Source organism: Halichoerus grypus, chromosome 1, assembly GCF_964656455.1.
Source record: "Halichoerus grypus chromosome 1, mHalGry1.hap1.1, whole genome shotgun sequence".
Taxonomy (NCBI): domain Eukaryota; kingdom Metazoa; phylum Chordata; class Mammalia; order Carnivora; family Phocidae; genus Halichoerus; species Halichoerus grypus.
Window position 1 is genome coordinate 185,139,878 of NC_135712.1, and position 18,177 is coordinate 185,158,054.

An 18,177-nucleotide genomic window follows, 5' to 3' on the forward strand; every position below is an offset into this window, starting at 1 on the left:
TATTTTAGTTTCTTTCATACAAAGTCTTAAAATTCAGTGAATGTCTTACATTCAACAGCACATCTTATTTTAGACAAGCCACAAGCCACATTTCCAGTGCTCAGTGGCCACATGTGGCAAGTGGCTACCATATTGGACAACACAACTAAATATGTATGCACATACAAAGTTTCTCAAACCAAAATAGAACATTCTAATACACTGTTTTACATATTGTTCTTTTCTTTTAAAAACATTGGAGATTGTTCTATAGCAGCCCATACAATCTACCCTCATTCATTTTAAGACTCAACACAGCATTTATTCCAATGGATTGACCTTAATTTATGTGAACGGGAACGTACTTTGAATAAATTCCCCCAAAAGGATGTGAAAAGCAACCATGTTTGGGACCTATGCTTTTAGAGTTCTTCTTCCCTCTCCTTGGCCTATGCTTCTCCTAGTCTTTCCCCCTCCCTGCTGTGAACCACTCCCTTGTGCTCCCCACCCCACTCCTCAACCTGCCTGCCCTGCATTCCCCCCTCGCCTCCCTTCCCTATGTTCAGTCCCCCAGGCCCCAGCCCTCTCCTGTCCTGGAGGAGGGAGAGGAAAACCTAATCACACCTTGCCCAGACTCAAGTCTATTTCTAGCCCATAAATTCAGACCTGTCAGAAGAATTTCAGTTATGAGCCTGGATTTTGGGTCAAATTGATGTAGCATGAGCATTCTGGCTCCGCCACTCAGCGCTGTCTATAGTCTTGGCAAAGTTACTTAAATTCTCTGAGCCTTAGTTTTCTCACTTGTTGTGCAGAGATTGTGATACCTAGCCCAGAGTTTTGCTCTGGGGACTAAATGCAAATGTGTATGCAATTTTCAGCAAGGATCTAGTACACAATAAGCATTCAATGAACATTAGCTCTCATAATTAACGATAATAATGAAAGCAAAACCAAACCAAACCAAACAGGTTACCAGGTTGTGAAGAACACAAATGGGAGGTAAACATGAAGAACAACTGTATTAGCCAACGTGGTCAATGTGAGATTCCATAATTGGGCAATCTGGGACTTCAACTGGGATGAAAGAGCTTGCTCAAAAATGAATATCCAGTGTTTTGGCACAGAGAACTGTTAAGTTGTGTGGCAATGCAATTTCCAAGGAAAACACTTTGAAAGTTAAACTTGTTGGGATTCATTCTTATCTGAAACTGCCATCTATGAATTTTTCAAAGAGAGTTTTAAGAAATGTTTGTTGAACTAATGCAAATTCAAAACTACAAAATGCATATGTTTGCGTGAAACGTGGCAAGAGGTAGAGCCCCAGCATAAGAAGTGAATTGCTTATTGCTTACACAGAGTTCACGATTAACCTTGAAAAATTTATCTCGGTTGCAGGTAGCCTCTATCTATAAAGACCCAAGTATTGGAAATTTAATTAATATTGTTATTGTGAACTTAGTTGTGATTCATAATGAACAGGTAATCAAGTTTTTTTTCTTCTTTCTTGTATATGTATCCGAAATGGCATATCTCAGTGGTGGTACAATGGGCCAATCATAATTCTTTTCTGCATTTAGGAAGGACCTTCCATTTCTTTTAATGCCCAGACAACTTTAAAAAATTTTTGCCAGTGGCAACACTCGAGGAACTCTCCAGGTGGAATCCAGCACGATACTGCTGTTCTTGTAACGAGGTATATGGATTTCTCATTCATCAGCTCTTTCGGTTTCCACTCATGTTTGGTGGGACAAGGTCATATATTCTTGGTAGCCAGCCCCTAGTACAAGGTTCCCAAATGTCAGCACTATTGTGGAGGCTGCCCTGTGCATTGCAGGATGTTTAGCAGCATCTGTGGTCTCTTCCTACTACCTATCAGTAGCAACCTCTCCTCTCGATTGCGACAACCAACAATGTCTCTGGGGGTGAGGGGAGCAAATCACCCCTGATTGAGAAGTATGAGCCAATAGGTGCCCAGTAGGCAGGAGATGTGTCAGGCCCAACAGTAAACGCCCTTAGACCAAAGGCAGCTGCTGTTCAGATGGAGCTAGTTGTTACCATGCCACGAAGGTGTCCAGTGTCACCAACTTCTGTGATCTTGCAAGAAGTCAGAAATACGGATTTTTCTTTTAAGTGAAATTTTCCAATTTTTACATGGTAGCAACGAACTCAAAAATACTTAAAATGCCATGTAGGGCAACAAAGAGGAGTGCTGTCCTGGTAGTATTTCCCTTCAGCCATGTTGGAGATAGTCACAGTCACTTACTTGTACGTGAACTGACATGAGAGGCATTGAGCCTTCTCAGGAACGTTCATGAAGAAACTAGAATCACGGTAGGAGGGAAAGCCCAGGTTGGAGAGGTTTTCACCTGCTCTGTAGCTACCCCTGTGGCAGAAGCAGCCCTCTTGTTGTAGCTTTTAATCCTTACATCACTGGTTCCCAAGATTTTTTGAGTTACAAACCCTTGGCCTCCTCAGTTCGGTCTTTGTAACCACCTCCCCCGCGAGGGGGGCACTGTTGTGAATGCCTAGAAGATTGTCAAGTGTTTACTTGTGTTGACATATACTCTTTGGTGTTGTCGTGGCCCTAAGTCTGCTTTGCTTTCAGACAGGATATCTGCAGAGCTCATGACAAATGTGACACGTTAGGTGAGTCCGCTGTGTGCATCCTCTGTGGCTACAACAGTTTCCTGCATTTTTATTCCAAGCCACAATTGCTTTTTCAAGTAAACCCTTCTTTTCTTTCCTTTGAACAGGTCTTGCTGAGCTGGGTACCATCTGTGATCCCTACAGAAGCTGTTCTATTAGTGAAGACAGCGGATTGAGTACGGCTTTCACCATAGCCCATGAGCTGGGCCATGTGTATGTTTCCTTTTTGCATTTTCATTTAATTCTGAGTGACCTAAAACTTTTCTTCCTTTGCATCAATGAGTATCCCCTTGATTTGAGAGAGGGCAAGGCACTTCTTGAGTCATAACAGAAATTTCAGGGTTGAAGAGCCTCGAACCTAGTTGACTCTCGAAAGCTGAGTCATGCAGCGCCCCCTCTTCATCCATAGCTGACGTGCATCTTGGGTTTAACTGCACACATTTACGATGTAACATCTAGTCTTCTCCTTTCCTGCTTGGAATTGGAGGAGTGAGGCCTTTCCAGCCCACCCACTGAAGCAGAGCATCCATTAGCGTAGGAAACTTTCCCGAGTAACATCTTTATCTGGGAGGGTCTCCCTTCATTGCCCTGGGTCATAAGATTTTTGCAAATCTAGATTGTTCCTGGCTATCGATAGATAAGGCTTTCATTCAGACATTTAGCCTCTGGGCACAGTGATGTCCCTCTTTCAGAGAAGAGATTGAACAAAGATACAGAGAAGAAAACTTAACTATGGTCACTTAGTGGTCATTATGAAATTGGCTTTTCCTTTTTGTTCTTTAGAAACAGAGCATAGCTAGAACATGGGGTGAAACAGTGTAAATTTACTAGAAATTATTCTGATTTTTGATCTGCATTGTTTTCTTTCTAGAATGATTTAAATACTCATACTATATCTTTTAAAAATAATTTTCTCAACAGATGTCACTGATATAGTTGTATATCGATTTACATGTCAGTGTTAACCTTGTTTAGAGGTAAATAATCTATTAAGCAAGCTTTTTTATTCAACAAATGCTTTTTGAAGGCACCTATGTGCAGTGTGCTATTCTAGAAGTAAAGCAAGATGTATATATATGCATTGTGCAGTGGGCTATTCTAGAAGTAAAGCAAGATGCATATATATGCATTGTGCAGTGGGCTATTCTAGAAGTAAAGCAAGATGCATATTTTTGCATTGTGCAGTGGGCTATTCTAGAAGTAAAGCAAGGTGCATATATATGCATTGTGCAGTGGGCTATTCTAGAAGTAAAGCAAGATGCATATATATGCATTGTGCAGTGGGCTATTCTAGAAGTAAAGCAAGATGCATATATAGAGGCATCTCCAGTTTAGTTCAACATAGAATGGGTTTATTTTGAAACTAGTAACTTTGAAGCATATTTTAGGAGCACACCTGTTTTCTTTTCTCCAAAGGAAATATTGTCAGATGCCCAATATTTATAGCACAAAAGCAGCATGGCTTTCATTAAGCAGTTGTGGTGGGCCAGAGTCCTGCTTAGTCAGCTTCCTCTCTGTCCTTTTGGCTTTGGAAATATTTTTGTGAAACTCAAGGATTTCTTGGAGCTCAGTTTGAAAACTGGTCCCACCAGCGTTTCCCGATACACAAGGGCTCCAGCACAATTCCAAGAGAATGGTCTATTGGGGGAGGGGGGGAAGGAGGTTTATAGTCAAGTAATTAAAAAAAATTTTTTTTTCTTCCTGGTCTAGCCCTGCTTAGAGTCACAAGGCTCAGTGACATAAAGTAAAGGCTCTGACAAGTCCTGTATTAAAATAAACTGCTTAGTTCTGTTTAACTCCGTTTTCCCAAACTTATTTTAATAGAATCTTTGGGGATTTTTGTTTGTTTTGCGTAAAGTCTAGTAAATTCCTTTAGACCTTTGAATAGGAGGTGTAGATTTGACCATGAAGAATAGGGTGGCATTTCAACAAGGCAACCATTCCTGCCTCAAGAGACCAGAATGAGGGAAGTTAGAGATAGGAATGATTCAAAGGGTGAGAGTTTGTGTGATTAACAGATTAACAATTACCCATAATCTATGGTTAAGAAAGGTATACTCTAAAGAAATATAGTTAATTTCCTTTTAATTCCTTCCTCACAAGAGCTTATAAACTCCTTTTAGGACAGCCAGTTTATGAAGTTGACATTTTAAGGAAAGTGAGAATTTTGATTAGCAAAACTGAGTATTTTCAGCCATAGAGGAGCCTCAGCTGTATCGTTCTATACAGTTAACAAACATCTCCCCCCACAAAAACCATGTCGTTTGCATTGGTCTAGGAGTTTTTATTTACATTAGTTCCCTTAAACTTCATAATCACCGCATGGTAGATATTGTTTCCCTGTCAAACGACCTTAGCAAATATTAAATTGCTCAAAGTCTAGTTGTTAATGTTGGGGTACCAGCATGTAATATTGGGGTACCAGCTCTAACAGGGAAATCAGCTGGGAGCCAGATACTCAAGTTCTGGACTGAATTGTTCTAATTCTGCATTCTCTTTGACTTGAGAAAAATGTATGTTGTTTCCCTCACTATTAGATGGGGCTAATATATATGCACCTCATCTCAAGGGTATCAGGAAATTTAAAAAAAATGAAGTAATTGGTGAATGATGAGAGTTATTAGCTAAACAAAAAATGTATTTCTGGCCTGTTAGTGAATTCTTTTTGTTTTGATGCTTTGTCTCATATAGTTAGGTTTGCTTATATTTAACAGAAAATGAATATCCTTTTTTTTTTTAATTTGCTACAGTACTTTGTAGCAGATTTTCTAATGAACTTCTTAAAGATTAAACATTAAGTTGTTAACAGTCATGACTCTCTGATAACATAAAACCCTATTGGGGAGAAAAAAGCAATTGATCTTGTATTTGTTGAGTATCATTGGATGCTTCAAAAGCAGCTCCTACCTTCTCGTACCTGCTTCTAGATGCACCAAATCTGAGTTGGGGGGAATTTGGGAAATAACTGACTCTGCTGGATACAGAAGTCTTTTCACAGTCTTCCTGACAAATCCTCCACAATTTGTCTAACAGGAGAGAATATGCTTTATATATATTCCAAAACACAGGGGTTTTAGAATCAGACTGGAGTGGTTTCCAATCTCAGCTCCCTCACCCCATCACCCATGTGACCTTAATCAAGTCATTCAATCTCTCTACAACTCATGTTTTCTCATCTATAAAATGTGGGTAGTAATAGCACTTTTCACATAAGGTAGTTAAATGAAGTAAACATCTAACACAATTAACACAATTGCCTGGTACGTTGTGAATGCAAAAAAAAAAAAAAAAAAAGTCTTGGTTATTATTTTTTAGTGAAGTGCTCAGTGAATAATATTATCCAGCCCCTGCTGTGAGCAAACGTGCCTGACATTTGAATGAAAAGAAGTTTTCTGTTGATGTCATGAAATAAACTTGATTTTATCTAGGCATGTTTGGGGTGATGAGTAAACACCAGCTCCTTCACACCACAGAAAAACAAACAATGAATGTTTGGGCGTGTTGCTTGTGTGGGGTTTCTTGGTGTAGGTATGACACTGACTTTGCAGCTGGGAACGGGAGATGGGAGCAGTCATTCTTTTAAGAAAATGGACTCTTACGCATGAAGAACCACTATTCATTTTAACCTATACTGATGAAGGTTTTCTATCTCGTAATTTCCATCTGGCAATTATTTCATCAGGCAATTACTGAGGAGCCCAAGTTGTTTTAGAAGAAGAAAAAAACCAAACCCAAGAGAAATTAACGGAATGGACTTGACAGGCTTTTATCCCAGCTTTTAGATGCATGTGAAACAAGTCTACACACTTCTGTCTGGCTCACTGATTTCCCTATTGCAAGATGAACTAGTGGAGGGGATTCCCCCCTAAATGCAAAATTAGCCACATGCACCGATTTTGTGACTGGGGAGTCATCCAGAGAGGACAGCGCCTCTGAGTTCATTACCGGAGCTGAGAATGGCATGTGCGTCATAGAATTGATGTTTCTAGATTGAGACATGCTTCCTATCATTTTTCCCCCCATTTCCCTGGGCGAAGCCAGGAATGGCAAATATGTGTTAATGCTGCTGCTGAGTTCCCTCCCAGGCCCGAGAGGACGTTGGCCCTCCATCATAGCCTTTTCTCGGGACAGAACCTGGATTAGTTTAAGAATCCTTTTGTGCCCAACTTTTTAGGAAGCCAGTACCAATCAATTGGCATTGGCAGGAAGCATGAAACTATTTGCCCTGTCTGCGTTAAGCCAATTGAATTGGCATGCTTCTGGTTTCCATGCTTGCAGCTTTCCTTAATGGGTTTATTGTGCATGAACTTCGCATACCTTTATAATGATATACCTACACGGCTATATCATTTGTCAACCTGACCCAGAAGGAGGAGATGCCAAGACCCATAGTGAGCCTCTTATTAGAAAGCTTTTGGCTTCAAGGTTTGACACTTGACAGACTCTTTATATTCACAGTGTTATCATAACTTGCCAAATTCTTAACTCTATAAATTGGCCTTTAACAGCTTATTAGGAATTTCAACTACTGTATTCTAGCACCAACTACAGCACGCTCAGAGCATCTGCAATTGCAAAAAGGACACCTAACCCAGATAATGGGCCACTGTACATCTTTTTTTTTAATACATTAAAGACACTTTGTATTAAATTGGGTGAGAATTATGTTCTCTGCTCCACTCCATCTTGAACCATCTAGAAAGTTTTCTCCTGCTCCCCAGGATGTGGGTTCCTGTTCATAATGCAGAAGGCAGTTCATGTTTTTCTCTTAGATAGATGCCTTCTTGAAGCAGTGATAATAGCCCAGTACTTTGGTATTTATTAATGTTCCTGTCTTTGTCTCACTGGCCTTAGGTTTAACATGCCTCATGATGACAACAACAAGTGCAAGGAGGAAGGAGTCAAGAGTCCCCAGCACGTCATGGCTCCGACGTTGAACTTCTACACCAACCCCTGGATGTGGTCAAAATGTAGTCGAAAATATATCACTGAGTTTTTAGAGTAAGACTTAAACTTTCTTTGAGCCCGGGCTTCTAGTGTCTGGTCTCCGTGTAGTGAACTTATTGTGGGAAAGAAAATGTTGAGTCAAGCATTCCTTTGGAGTGTTATTTTTTTGTTGACATTCTTGGGAGGATGTAAAAAAAATACTCTCTGACATCTGTGCAGTTCCTCTCCTGGCCGGAGTTTTGAAGATTACAAACTGAGCTCAAGAAAAGGCCAGGATCTTAAAGAGAATATGTAAATGTGGCTTCGTTCTTGGCAAAGCTCTGAAGTCTGTCCGGGTCTTGGGGAAGGGCCCGTGAATGTGATTACACGATGAGGGAAGGCCACAGATATTCATGTGGCTCTCACTTAATAATTTTGGCTCCGAAAAGGGGAGGGTAGTGAGATGACCCCAAAGAGGGTTATGTGGGTGGATGGAAATCACACAGACCACCAAGTTGTTGAATTGAGAACATTCTTTCTCTGTCTTTCTCTTTCCCTCCCTCCCTCACTCTTTCTCTCTCCTTCTTTCTTTTCTTTTTCTTGTTTTGTTTTTTAAGCTTCCTGCCAGGCAGCTCAAAGATCCAATTACATTATACAATATCCCTGTGTCACAGATTTATTGCTCTTCTCTCCCAGATGTACCAAAGGTTAAGTGATTGTCCAAGGTCACTGGGTGTATATTTCTCCAGCCACAGGGAAGAGGGGGCTTATTAATCAGAACTCACCAGGTGTGAATTTTCCAGAAGAGGTGTTTGCAGAAAAGTCAAAGAACTGGAGGGTTGCTGTTTTTCTTTTTAACCAGATGACCTGACGTGTTTCTTCTTATAGTTGTTGATTTACTCACTCTTCTACTCAGCAAACATTTACTAAAGACCTGTTGCTATGGTGTTTTTGAGCCCCGTGCTTGGATGAAAAAGACGCTATCTTTGCCCCTAAGAAGCTTACAATCTATTGGAGATGAGGGTAAAAAAACAAACAGATAATTGCCCTGAAAGCAGCAAATGCTGTAAAAGCTGCGTATTTCCTACTGACTGTGTTGTATGGAGAGCCAGAGTTCCATAAACAAGTTCCAGAAATAGAGCTTCAGCTTCTGGACATTAGCCTGGGATGTAAAGAATAAAGCACATTCGATAAAGGAACTATCCTCTCTACCTTTAAAATGGCGGGATGGCCTTCATTTTCATCTGGACCCTTTGACAGCCCCTTCTCATCACGGTTCTCACCATCTGTATTTTTCCTTTCCATAGCACTGGTTACGGCGAGTGTTTGCTGAATGAACCTGAATCCAGACCCTACCCTTTGCCTCCCCAACTGCCAGGCCTCCTCTACAACGTGAATAAACAATGTGAACTGATTTTTGGACCAGGTTCTCAGGTGTGCCCATATATGGTAAGTGTTTGGGGGCCACTTCTGCCCTCATCCATTGATTCTGGATGTTTTTAATTCACAGTTTTCCACAGGCTTCTCACTCTAACATAGACCACTGGTGGCAAAGTGGAGAACAGTCCATTGACAATTAATGACAATAGTAGTAGTGATGATGACGATCAACAGTGATAGTGCTTGCTGTTAGGTGGTGCTTCACCTGCACGTTTTCACTTCACTGTCGTGACAGCCCAAAAGGAAGATGTCGTTATCATTTTCATTTTACATGTGGGAAACTGGGGCTCAGAGAGGACAGGGTTACAGGGCTGCTAATGGCACAGCTCAGCCCTTTCCTCTCCTTGTCTCCTTTCGTCACCACTGATTTGTCCAGGTGACCTTTATTAGAGGGACTCTTCTAGATTCAGTAAAGGTCATTCATGAGACAAACCTGTTTCCCTGTTTTAGCTTTTGGCTTGTCAGGGCTGTGTCCTATGACCACGTGAGGCTTGAAATCATTTCTGATGGTAGCTCAACTGGGGGGTGTAGGATATTTTAATGTGTGTGTTGTGGGCACTTGGACCAATGATACCCAGTGGTTATCAGGATGCAAATGGAAGAAAAAATGTGCTTCTCTGAGGTGCCCCATTCTCTTCCTTTGGGTCTCTGGTTGGTTGGTTTGGTGGGAGAGACTTAGGAGATAACATGGTGAATTGGGAAGTACAGTGATTCCATGGAAATAATAAAAATGTTTGAGTGAAACCTTCCCACGATTATATTCCTTTCTGTGTTACTCGTGATAGCAAACATCCCCCTTTTACACCACCTGAAGTCCTACCAGACATAGAAATGTGTCTCATGGGCTGCTCTCTGTAGCCCTTGGAATATTTTATCATTCATCACACCAAGAAAAAAAAAAGTCCCTTTCTAACCTATGGTATCTTGTTGGCAATCCTTGCCTGGTTCCATATCATCTAATCATATTGTCACTGACTTGTTGTTTAACCGAATTGAACAGATGCAGTGTAGACGACTCTGGTGCAATAATGTGGATGGAGTATGCCGGACTCAGCACACGCCCTGGGCAGATGGGACCGAGTGTGAGCCTGGAAAGGCAAGTAGCACCCCAACCCGTTCTTTTGTCTTGGGGCAGCAGAAATGGGCAAAATGTTAGCTGTCGGCTTAGTCACCATTGTTTAGAGTATATGCTGATACAGTGCGTTTTAGCATGCATGATACTTTTTGGGGGTAACAGGTTCAACTTTACTTTTGAAAATTGTGAAAACTTACATTATGGCATAATACTGATACAAGACACAGAGCTAACATTATTGCCTTAATTTGAAAACATCCTTTCTCTCATTTTATCATTCCTGAAATCCCGACATGCTTTTTAGTTTAATGCAGGACACTGTTTCTTTTTCTTCTGTCTCTTTTGGAGGTGGCAGTGGAAGGCTGTTTTTAAGTTGATGGAGCATCTTAAAATCAAGGAAACACAGGGCATCTGGGTGGCTCAGTCAACTGAGCATCTGACTCTTGATTTTGGCTCAGGTCATGATCTCAGGGTTGTGGGATCGAGCCCTTGCATCCAGCTCCACACACAGCACAGGGTCTGTTTGAGATTCTCTCCCTCTCCCTCTGTCCCTCCCCCAGCTCAGCTTGCTCTCGCTCTCTCTCAAGTAAAATAAATAGAATTTTAAAAATCAAGGAAACACAGAAATACAGTGAACTTCCTTTGTTCACTATGGAATACCAGGCTTTTTCCAGCCTGTGTTGGTCCCTTTAAGGAGCTGTGATGTCACCTGGGATATATGCAAATGTAAATTCTGAGTTGGTTATAATGGTTCCCACTTATTTGTTAATAACCAAAAAAATAAAAAAATCTGCGACTTATACGGTCCGGAAATAACAATGCCCCACACACCTAGAAGTGTGATTAGTACAAACTTCTGCACCTGGTATCCATCTAAAACATAAAAAGTTAGTATAGTAGTGATATCATCCTCCTCCTCATCATCATCACCCAAAAACATTGGCTACTAAAAGTTTTGGACCTTAACCTGATTTTTTTTTTTTTTATCCCTATGGCAAATGGCATTCTTTCACTCATCAGTGATGCAAACCCTGGGCTTTAGTCTGAGTCTCTTGTCATCCTTACATGTATTTTTCCTTTCTTCTCTCTTCTTCCCATTGTCCATTTTACTCACTTCTAATATTCTGTTCTTTTCTTGTTTGCCTCCACTTTGGAGGAATGAGTGGCACTCAGAATATTTCCATCGAAGGGTCCTCAGAAGTGACAGACTTTAACTCTCGCTTCCCCGATTTTATAGAGTGGGAACAGAAATAGAAGTGACTTGTCCAAGGTCACTCAGCTCATTAGGGCAGTGTCCCCATACCCCAGCCCCTCCCCACCCATTTTCCTCCTTTGCTTTGTCTGAAGGGGCCACAGGGTCTACTGTGGTGGTTGTACCTCAAACTCACTGAGCTCCTCAGTCTCCAGTGGTCAAACAGGAGGACTAGTGACTTCCTTACTCATCTGCCATGGTGGTTGTAAAGTTACATGAGCTGGAGGGTATGAATGTTATTTGAAAAATTTTAAAGTTCAGTACAAAAAATTAAAAATTACAATGAAGCTGATTTTATTCTTGACTTACTTGGTGACTAAGTCAGCTCATGTTCTCACTTCTTGATGGCTGAGACCTCAGCAGTTGAGAATATAGCTTTCTCCAATAACAGCCCAACCAAAACTGTATATGGACATGGGCACAACAGCTTTTGCACCTTTCATTAGCTTAAAGAGAAATAGATCTCCTTAGCCAGAGTGAATTTTTCACTTTTTGTGGGAGATTTAACTCAGCATGTTGATGGCCAAAAGATCATAGGTTTGAGTGGGATTATGGTTCTCAGGTTTCCATGGCAGCCATTAAGAATTCATTCATTCTTACAAAATGACGATGTGGCCTCAGAGTCCTGCTAAAGCACAGTGACCCAGACGGGTGCTAGCAGTTGCTGGAAGATGACAACAGACTATATACCTAGTTGATGACTTGGTTAGTTGGCTTGAGTCAGAGCCAGCCCACTCTATTACTTAAATTGATTCCCTTTGATCTCAGAAAAATCACTGGTCTTGTGTTATGGTTCTTAGCCAGTCTGAGACACCCACCTACTACGTCTATTTCTGATATATGTTATTGCTGGAAAAACCATAACAAAGACTTTTCAGTAATAGGATGAAGTGAATTATATTTCGTGAAATTGTGGTGAACAGGCTGCCAAGCTCACCGTAGCGGTGTGGTATCCCAGTCAACCCTGCGACACAAAAGAATTCGGGAGGACGTCTGTTGTATCTTTTTCTAATCTTCTGTTTTTGTAACAGGAGCAGAAGATAAGGGATTGCAGGGTAATCTTATACCTGAGGGATGGGGAAATTTGGGAGGTCTTTCAGAAGTCGTTTTCCATGTACACTTGTGTTTAGCAAAAGCAAGAGACCTCAAGGCATTCCAAAGGGCAGGCTCAGAACACTCTCTGAGACGCAACTATGCGGAGAACATGATACGTACGCTGGTAGTTCTGTTTTAGAAAAAGTGGCCAAGTCTAGCAGCTTTTATTAAAGATGTGGGCATATATGTGTTTATTTCCCTCAAGAGCATTTATGCATGTTGCAAATGCCAAAGATGGTGGGTTGTTGGCATAGAAATGCTTTGTGTTTTTTTTCATTTTGTTCCGTTTTCTTGGAATTAGCAGTAAAATCCTATGCCTTTTCTCCAGCCGATTCTGACTGCCTTTGAGGTGGGGTTAATTTTTTTGTTTCTTTCTCTTCTTTTGGCCCTGCTCCCTCAGTAGTGATCTGTCTTGGGCTGCTGACACAATGTTATTTTGATGAATGACTCTAATTCTCTTTATTTTCTCCATTCTCTTGTTAAGCCCATTAACATTTCATTTTAACCCCGTTCATGAGTCTGAGGTTTGAAACTCTTGTTTTAAGCCTCCTTGGGACAAAATTGACCTCCAGGTTCCTCTTCCAACCTCCTAAAAGAGATGCGTTTAGGGAAAATACCATTTAAATTGTTCTGGACACTTTTAGAAAAGGTTGGCTCTATTTTGGCTTGGACTCCACCAGCTACTTAGTGCTTTGTTATGATGTAGTGGCTATTCCAGTATGTTAAGAATTGTTTGTCCAATTTGCCTGGTAAAATAGATTGTCTTGGTAAATAGCTCCCAAACAGCCCTGATTTCCAGCCTCTGTCACTTCAGGCACTTTTCCTCTTATTCTAAGGTTATTCTTCTCCTTCTCTTTCTACCCATCAGTGGTCATATCAGTAAGGAATACTTGATTTGCCGACCAGTTTTTAATTAGAAGTATAGGAATTTCTTGTTACTTTGTAGAACTTATAAAATGTGTTTCTAGCAGCAAGATTTGAAGGCTGAATCTGAGGGTCATCTGCTATGACCCCGATTGAATATTAACTAGGAATTTTGTTTAGGTCAGACCCAATTATAGTAATGTAAACAAATTGGCTCTTTTCTGACACAAAAAGAAACTAGTCCAAAACTAGGCAGGTTATGGAACTGTTGTGGCAGCTCCACAAATCTCAGAGACCCAGGTTCCTAATTTCTTCCTGTACAACTATCATATGCAAATGGACTTCATCCTCAAGGTCACAGAGTGACTGCAGCAACTCCAGCCATTAAGTGGGAGTTCCAGGCAGAATGAAGGCAAGGGGCAGGTGATGAAGAGGCAAAAAGACCTTCCCAGGGATATCACCCAATGAAGTCTGCTGACATCTGTTTGACTGCTCTTATCTGTACAAGAATCTGGGGACATATAGATTCTGTTTCCAAGGATAAAAGAGAGAACGGGTATTGAGTGGACAACTTGGGAGTCTCAACTTCACCTAACCATGTCATTAATCTTGCTTTTGTTTTAATTTTTTCTTTGTTTACGTGCCAAAATCATTGTCCCCATTTGCTCGCAATTGAGAGGCCATACATGTCACAGTGAAGAGTGTACTCTCGAGTCAGATTGTCTATGTTTCGGTCTTGACTGTGGCCTTACTGATGTTTGGCATCAACTTGTCTGTGCCTCCATTTTCTTTTCTGTAGAAATGGGGGTAATAAGAGTACCTATTTCATAGTGTGCTAGGAAGACTAAGTTCATATATATATCTATGCTTAGAACAGTGCCTGACCAATCCTAAGAGCTGTGTGAATGTTTGCCATTATCCTACTGACTTTATTTAAGTCAGGTCCCCTATGGGTTCCGCTGTGTACTAGGTGCTTCAGATACGTTGCGTCTCGTGTTCTACTCAAGACAACTTTGGCAGGTTGATCTCCATTTTTCAGCTGTGGGAACAGAGTCAGGGACTCACCTAGGGTTACAGAGTTAGTCTGTGGAAGAGCCATGGCTCCGCACCAGACCACTGGCCTGCCAAGCTTTGTCCTTCTAAGGCCTTTGCTGTCCAGTATGGCAGCCAATAGCCACAGGTGTCTAGTGAGCGCTTCAAATGTCAGTCTCAACCGAGATGTGCTTAAGTGAAAATACACACCTGGTGTTGAAGACCTAGTATGAGAAAAAGAATCTTAAAAAACCCATAATTTTATCTTGATTCCATACAGAAATAATAATGTTCAGATATTTTGAGCTAAATAAAAGGTATTAAACTTAATTTTCGTTTTCTTTTTACTTTTTACTTTTATGTGGCTTTACTTAATGTGGCTTCTAAACATTTAAAAGAAATTTTAAGTATGTGGCTTATGGCACGTTCTCATTGGATGGTGTTGCTGTAGACTAAGCTACCCTTCTCATTTATTTTTATGTGCATATGTTCCAATAAATGTTCACAACCCCTGTAAAGACAAATATAAGAGGATGTCAGAGAATTATGTCATCACCTATCCCTCTGCCCACATTTCTTGGGCGTGGCGTTGCCCAGGATCTTTGAATACAGAACCTTTTAAGCCTCAGCCACACAGCCCAGGGAAAGGGATACAGATACTCCAGGAGAATCATTGCAAGAGAGAGGGCGCTGCAAAATAGAGAAAGCGTAATTGCGCTCTCTGAATGATCGTTCACCGAGCCTTCTGTGTGGCTGCCCCTTGAGTTGGGGACCTTCCCCTGCATCTTATGTGCTGTCCACTTTCCCAGCACACTCCCCCCTCCACCCTGGCTGCTGTGGGCCTCTGCCTCTGCCCTCCCTGCAGATAAATCACGGCCGGCGGCCACCGTCAGCTCCACTTGAGAGATCTGAGCGAGCCGAGGGGCATCACCCTCCTGCGGTCACTGCCTCTACTCTGCCTTTGTCCGCTGCTCAGTGACCTCGGCTTTGTGTCAGGGCCTCACACCCCAACAATGGCAGAGGGTTGAAATGGGCTTCTCGAATCCCTTGTCCTGCTGAGGAGTTTTATTCTGTTTTGTTTTGTCTTAAGCATCATGGCCTTCTTCCTGCTGTAGGCTGGAGAATCTGAAACCATTAGTAACAAAAAAGCCATAAAGTTTAGGGCTCTCTGTAATATGTCCATTTTGCTCTCATCTCATCCTGTGTGCTTTGGTGGAGTGAGTTTATAGGAATCATGTAACTTGCTTTTTTTTTTCTCTCCCACCTAATTAAAATTGGCTTTTCAAATCCGCGGGGAGCAGTAAAACATATTTTACCAGGCTCACAATGTCTCTGAGCCTTCTTAATGGAGATTCGCTCTACAAATCCAGGAATTCAGGAATTCGTGTTGGCCCCGTCTACAACCAGTCTGCCCACTTCCTCTCCTCATTTTTTCAAGTAGACTAATTGAGCACTTCGAAGCCGGCCACTGGAGTTAGCCTGACTGTCTGGAGCCAACCACTCATTGGCTGGTTTTATTCAAGCAAGTGGTAAATGAAGACAAGACCTAAAATCCATAAGTACGACATTAAAATCCCTACTGTTTCCATTATTCATATAGATGATGAAATGGCAGCATTTCAAACCAGCACATGGTGGGGTTGGGAGGGGGGGACATGAAGTATGGTATATACTCAAAAGGACAGCGGGTCCTATGATGTCTCCAGCACCGAGCTCTCCCTCACTGTTCGCCTTATTAAATACAGCACTGCAAGTTTGGATTTTGTGTCCCCAAAGAAATGGAGGCCCCCGTGACTGATGGATCCTGGGGAAGTTGGAGTCACTTTGGAACCTGCTCAAGAACGTGTGGAGGGGGCATCAAAACTGCTGTTCGCGAGTGTAACAGACCGGAGTAAGTCCTAGAACTTCTTGCTGTCATTATCGGGAGAGCACGAGAGGCACATTCCAGAAGGGAATGATTTAGCTGGAGGCAGATGGAGAGCTCTTTCCCGGTTCAAGAGGGAGTGGATTTCTAGGGTTGCCTAGACCGATAATATCCCATCTCTTTCTTCCCAGGCACCGTCTCCTGTAGTCTATTTCCTCCCGTGGTCCTTTATTAAAAGTTCTGTCTACCTTTGGGCGCCCGGGTGGCTCAGTCTGTTAAGCGTCTGCCTACAGCTCAGGTCATGATCACAGGGTCCTGGGATCGAGTCCCACATCAGGCTCCCTGTTCGGCGGGAAGCCTGCTTCTCCCTCTGCCTGTCTCTCCCCCTGCTTGGCTCTCTCTCTCTCTCTCTCTCTGACAAATAAATAAATAAAATCTTAAAAAAAAAAAAAGTACCATCTTCCAAACCGTAGATGCTGTTGTATCGGTTGGTCTGTTTAACAAGTTGATATTCAGGCATATCTCACTGTCTGCCGAGCTTGGTATAGTAAGCTAACAAAGTGAACAGATGGATTTTCTTGAGGAAGTCAAGAGATTGGACATTTCTATCCAGATTGTAGGTGTCTTGTTGCCTTTCCAGTTAGCTACTAAAATGCCAAAAAGGGCACACAGACCCCCCCAGGGCGGCATTAGCAGAGCCTAAGTGACTAGGAGCCCCAAGTCAGGAATTAGTTTTGGAATCAAGCTAGTTGTTGTACAGTGAGACACCTAAAGTCCATCCCACGACCAGACAGTGTACAGATTGGGAGCGTCCTGCTTTTCGGGATAATTCTCATTATATGACTATGGCTGTCTTTACTAGCCTAGCCTTAGTACATGTTCTCAAATGAAGTTGATGGGGTTTTTTCCTAGCATCTATCACAGTAGACATGTGTGTTTATAAGGAGATTTAAGAAATCATAATTTTACCGTAAGGAATGACATCAAATTTTGTATGGATGTAAGGTGTAGCAAATCTAAAGGGACAGAAGATAATACATGATATTATTGCCATTGAATGTATATAGGCTGGAGAACCAAGAAGTCTTCATAGAATAGGGATAGATTTTAGATGTATAAACCAATAACCATATTTAAGACCCAGTTGTTTTGGGATTATGTAAAGTGATTTCATGCACAGTACTCATTTATGTTTCACAGCCTACATTAGGGGTAGCAGACTGAATTGTAGACCGAAACAAGCAGGTAAAACAGGGAAGTAGGTTGGTACAGTATAATAAGGTTGTCTGGCAGGGTAGTCGAGACGAAGTGCAGGGTGCTACTCAGACCTAGCTGGTTGTTCACAGGTAGGAAAAGGGCCTAGTGTTGACAGAGCTTCCAGTTTTTTTTATAAGAAAAAATATGAATCGTGTTAACCAAAAAAGAGCATAGCTTTAGGCCACTGTTGTAAGCCCCGGCCTAATAAATACTCATTAGTACAAATCACAGATGATGATCTATTTATTTTCATTTATTTTTGCTCACAGTCCAACATGTAATATCATGTCCACATGATATTAACCTCTACAAAGATAATTAAAGAGCTGTAAGACATAGACTCTAGTCTGTAACTATGGGTATAAACACAAAACATTAGAGTATTAATAGAGTATTAATAAAGTATTTTGTGGTAGTTGTTTAAATAATAGTATAAATATAGTACATGCCTTCAAAAAATCCAGACACAAAACTATATGATATAAAAAATTTCTGTCATCATTGTTCCTACCTCCGACCTACTCCCCACGAGGAAATAACCAGGGAAAAATGATTTGATATGTATCACTTTGGACTTTTAAAAAAGATTTGTCATGTAATATGTAGTATATGAAATAAGTATTCTGTAATACAAAATAAGGATCATGCTATATATAGTGTTCCACAACTTGCTTTTTAAAGTCCATTATAAATCCTAGCTGTTTGTATTGTTGAAGCTTTAAAATAAAGCATTTTAAGCTAATAGCA

General features: G+C 41.3%; 1 protein-coding gene across 3 annotated transcripts in view; it reads left to right on the forward strand.

Annotated features, from left to right (window-relative positions):
- The window catches only part of ADAMTS9 (ADAM metallopeptidase with thrombospondin type 1 motif 9), a 163,154-nt gene that overhangs the window by 30,262 nt on the left and 114,715 nt on the right, over nucleotides 1-18,177 (forward strand). For 2 of the 3 annotated variants that reach the window (XM_078076296.1, XM_078076312.1), the window contains exons 5-12: nucleotides 1,375-1,458; nucleotides 1,557-1,672; nucleotides 2,585-2,625; nucleotides 2,733-2,838; nucleotides 7,480-7,626; nucleotides 8,859-9,000; nucleotides 9,992-10,087; nucleotides 16,055-16,200. In XM_078076296.1, coding sequence (XP_077932422.1) covers nucleotides 1,375-1,458; nucleotides 1,557-1,672; nucleotides 2,585-2,625; nucleotides 2,733-2,838; nucleotides 7,480-7,626; nucleotides 8,859-9,000; nucleotides 9,992-10,087; nucleotides 16,055-16,200 — 878 coding nt within the window. The remainder of the gene's footprint in view (nucleotides 1-1,374; nucleotides 1,459-1,556; nucleotides 1,673-2,584; nucleotides 2,626-2,732; nucleotides 2,839-7,479; nucleotides 7,627-8,858; nucleotides 9,001-9,991; nucleotides 10,088-16,054; nucleotides 16,201-18,177) is intronic. The other variant, XM_078076301.1, reaches the window with a different exon arrangement.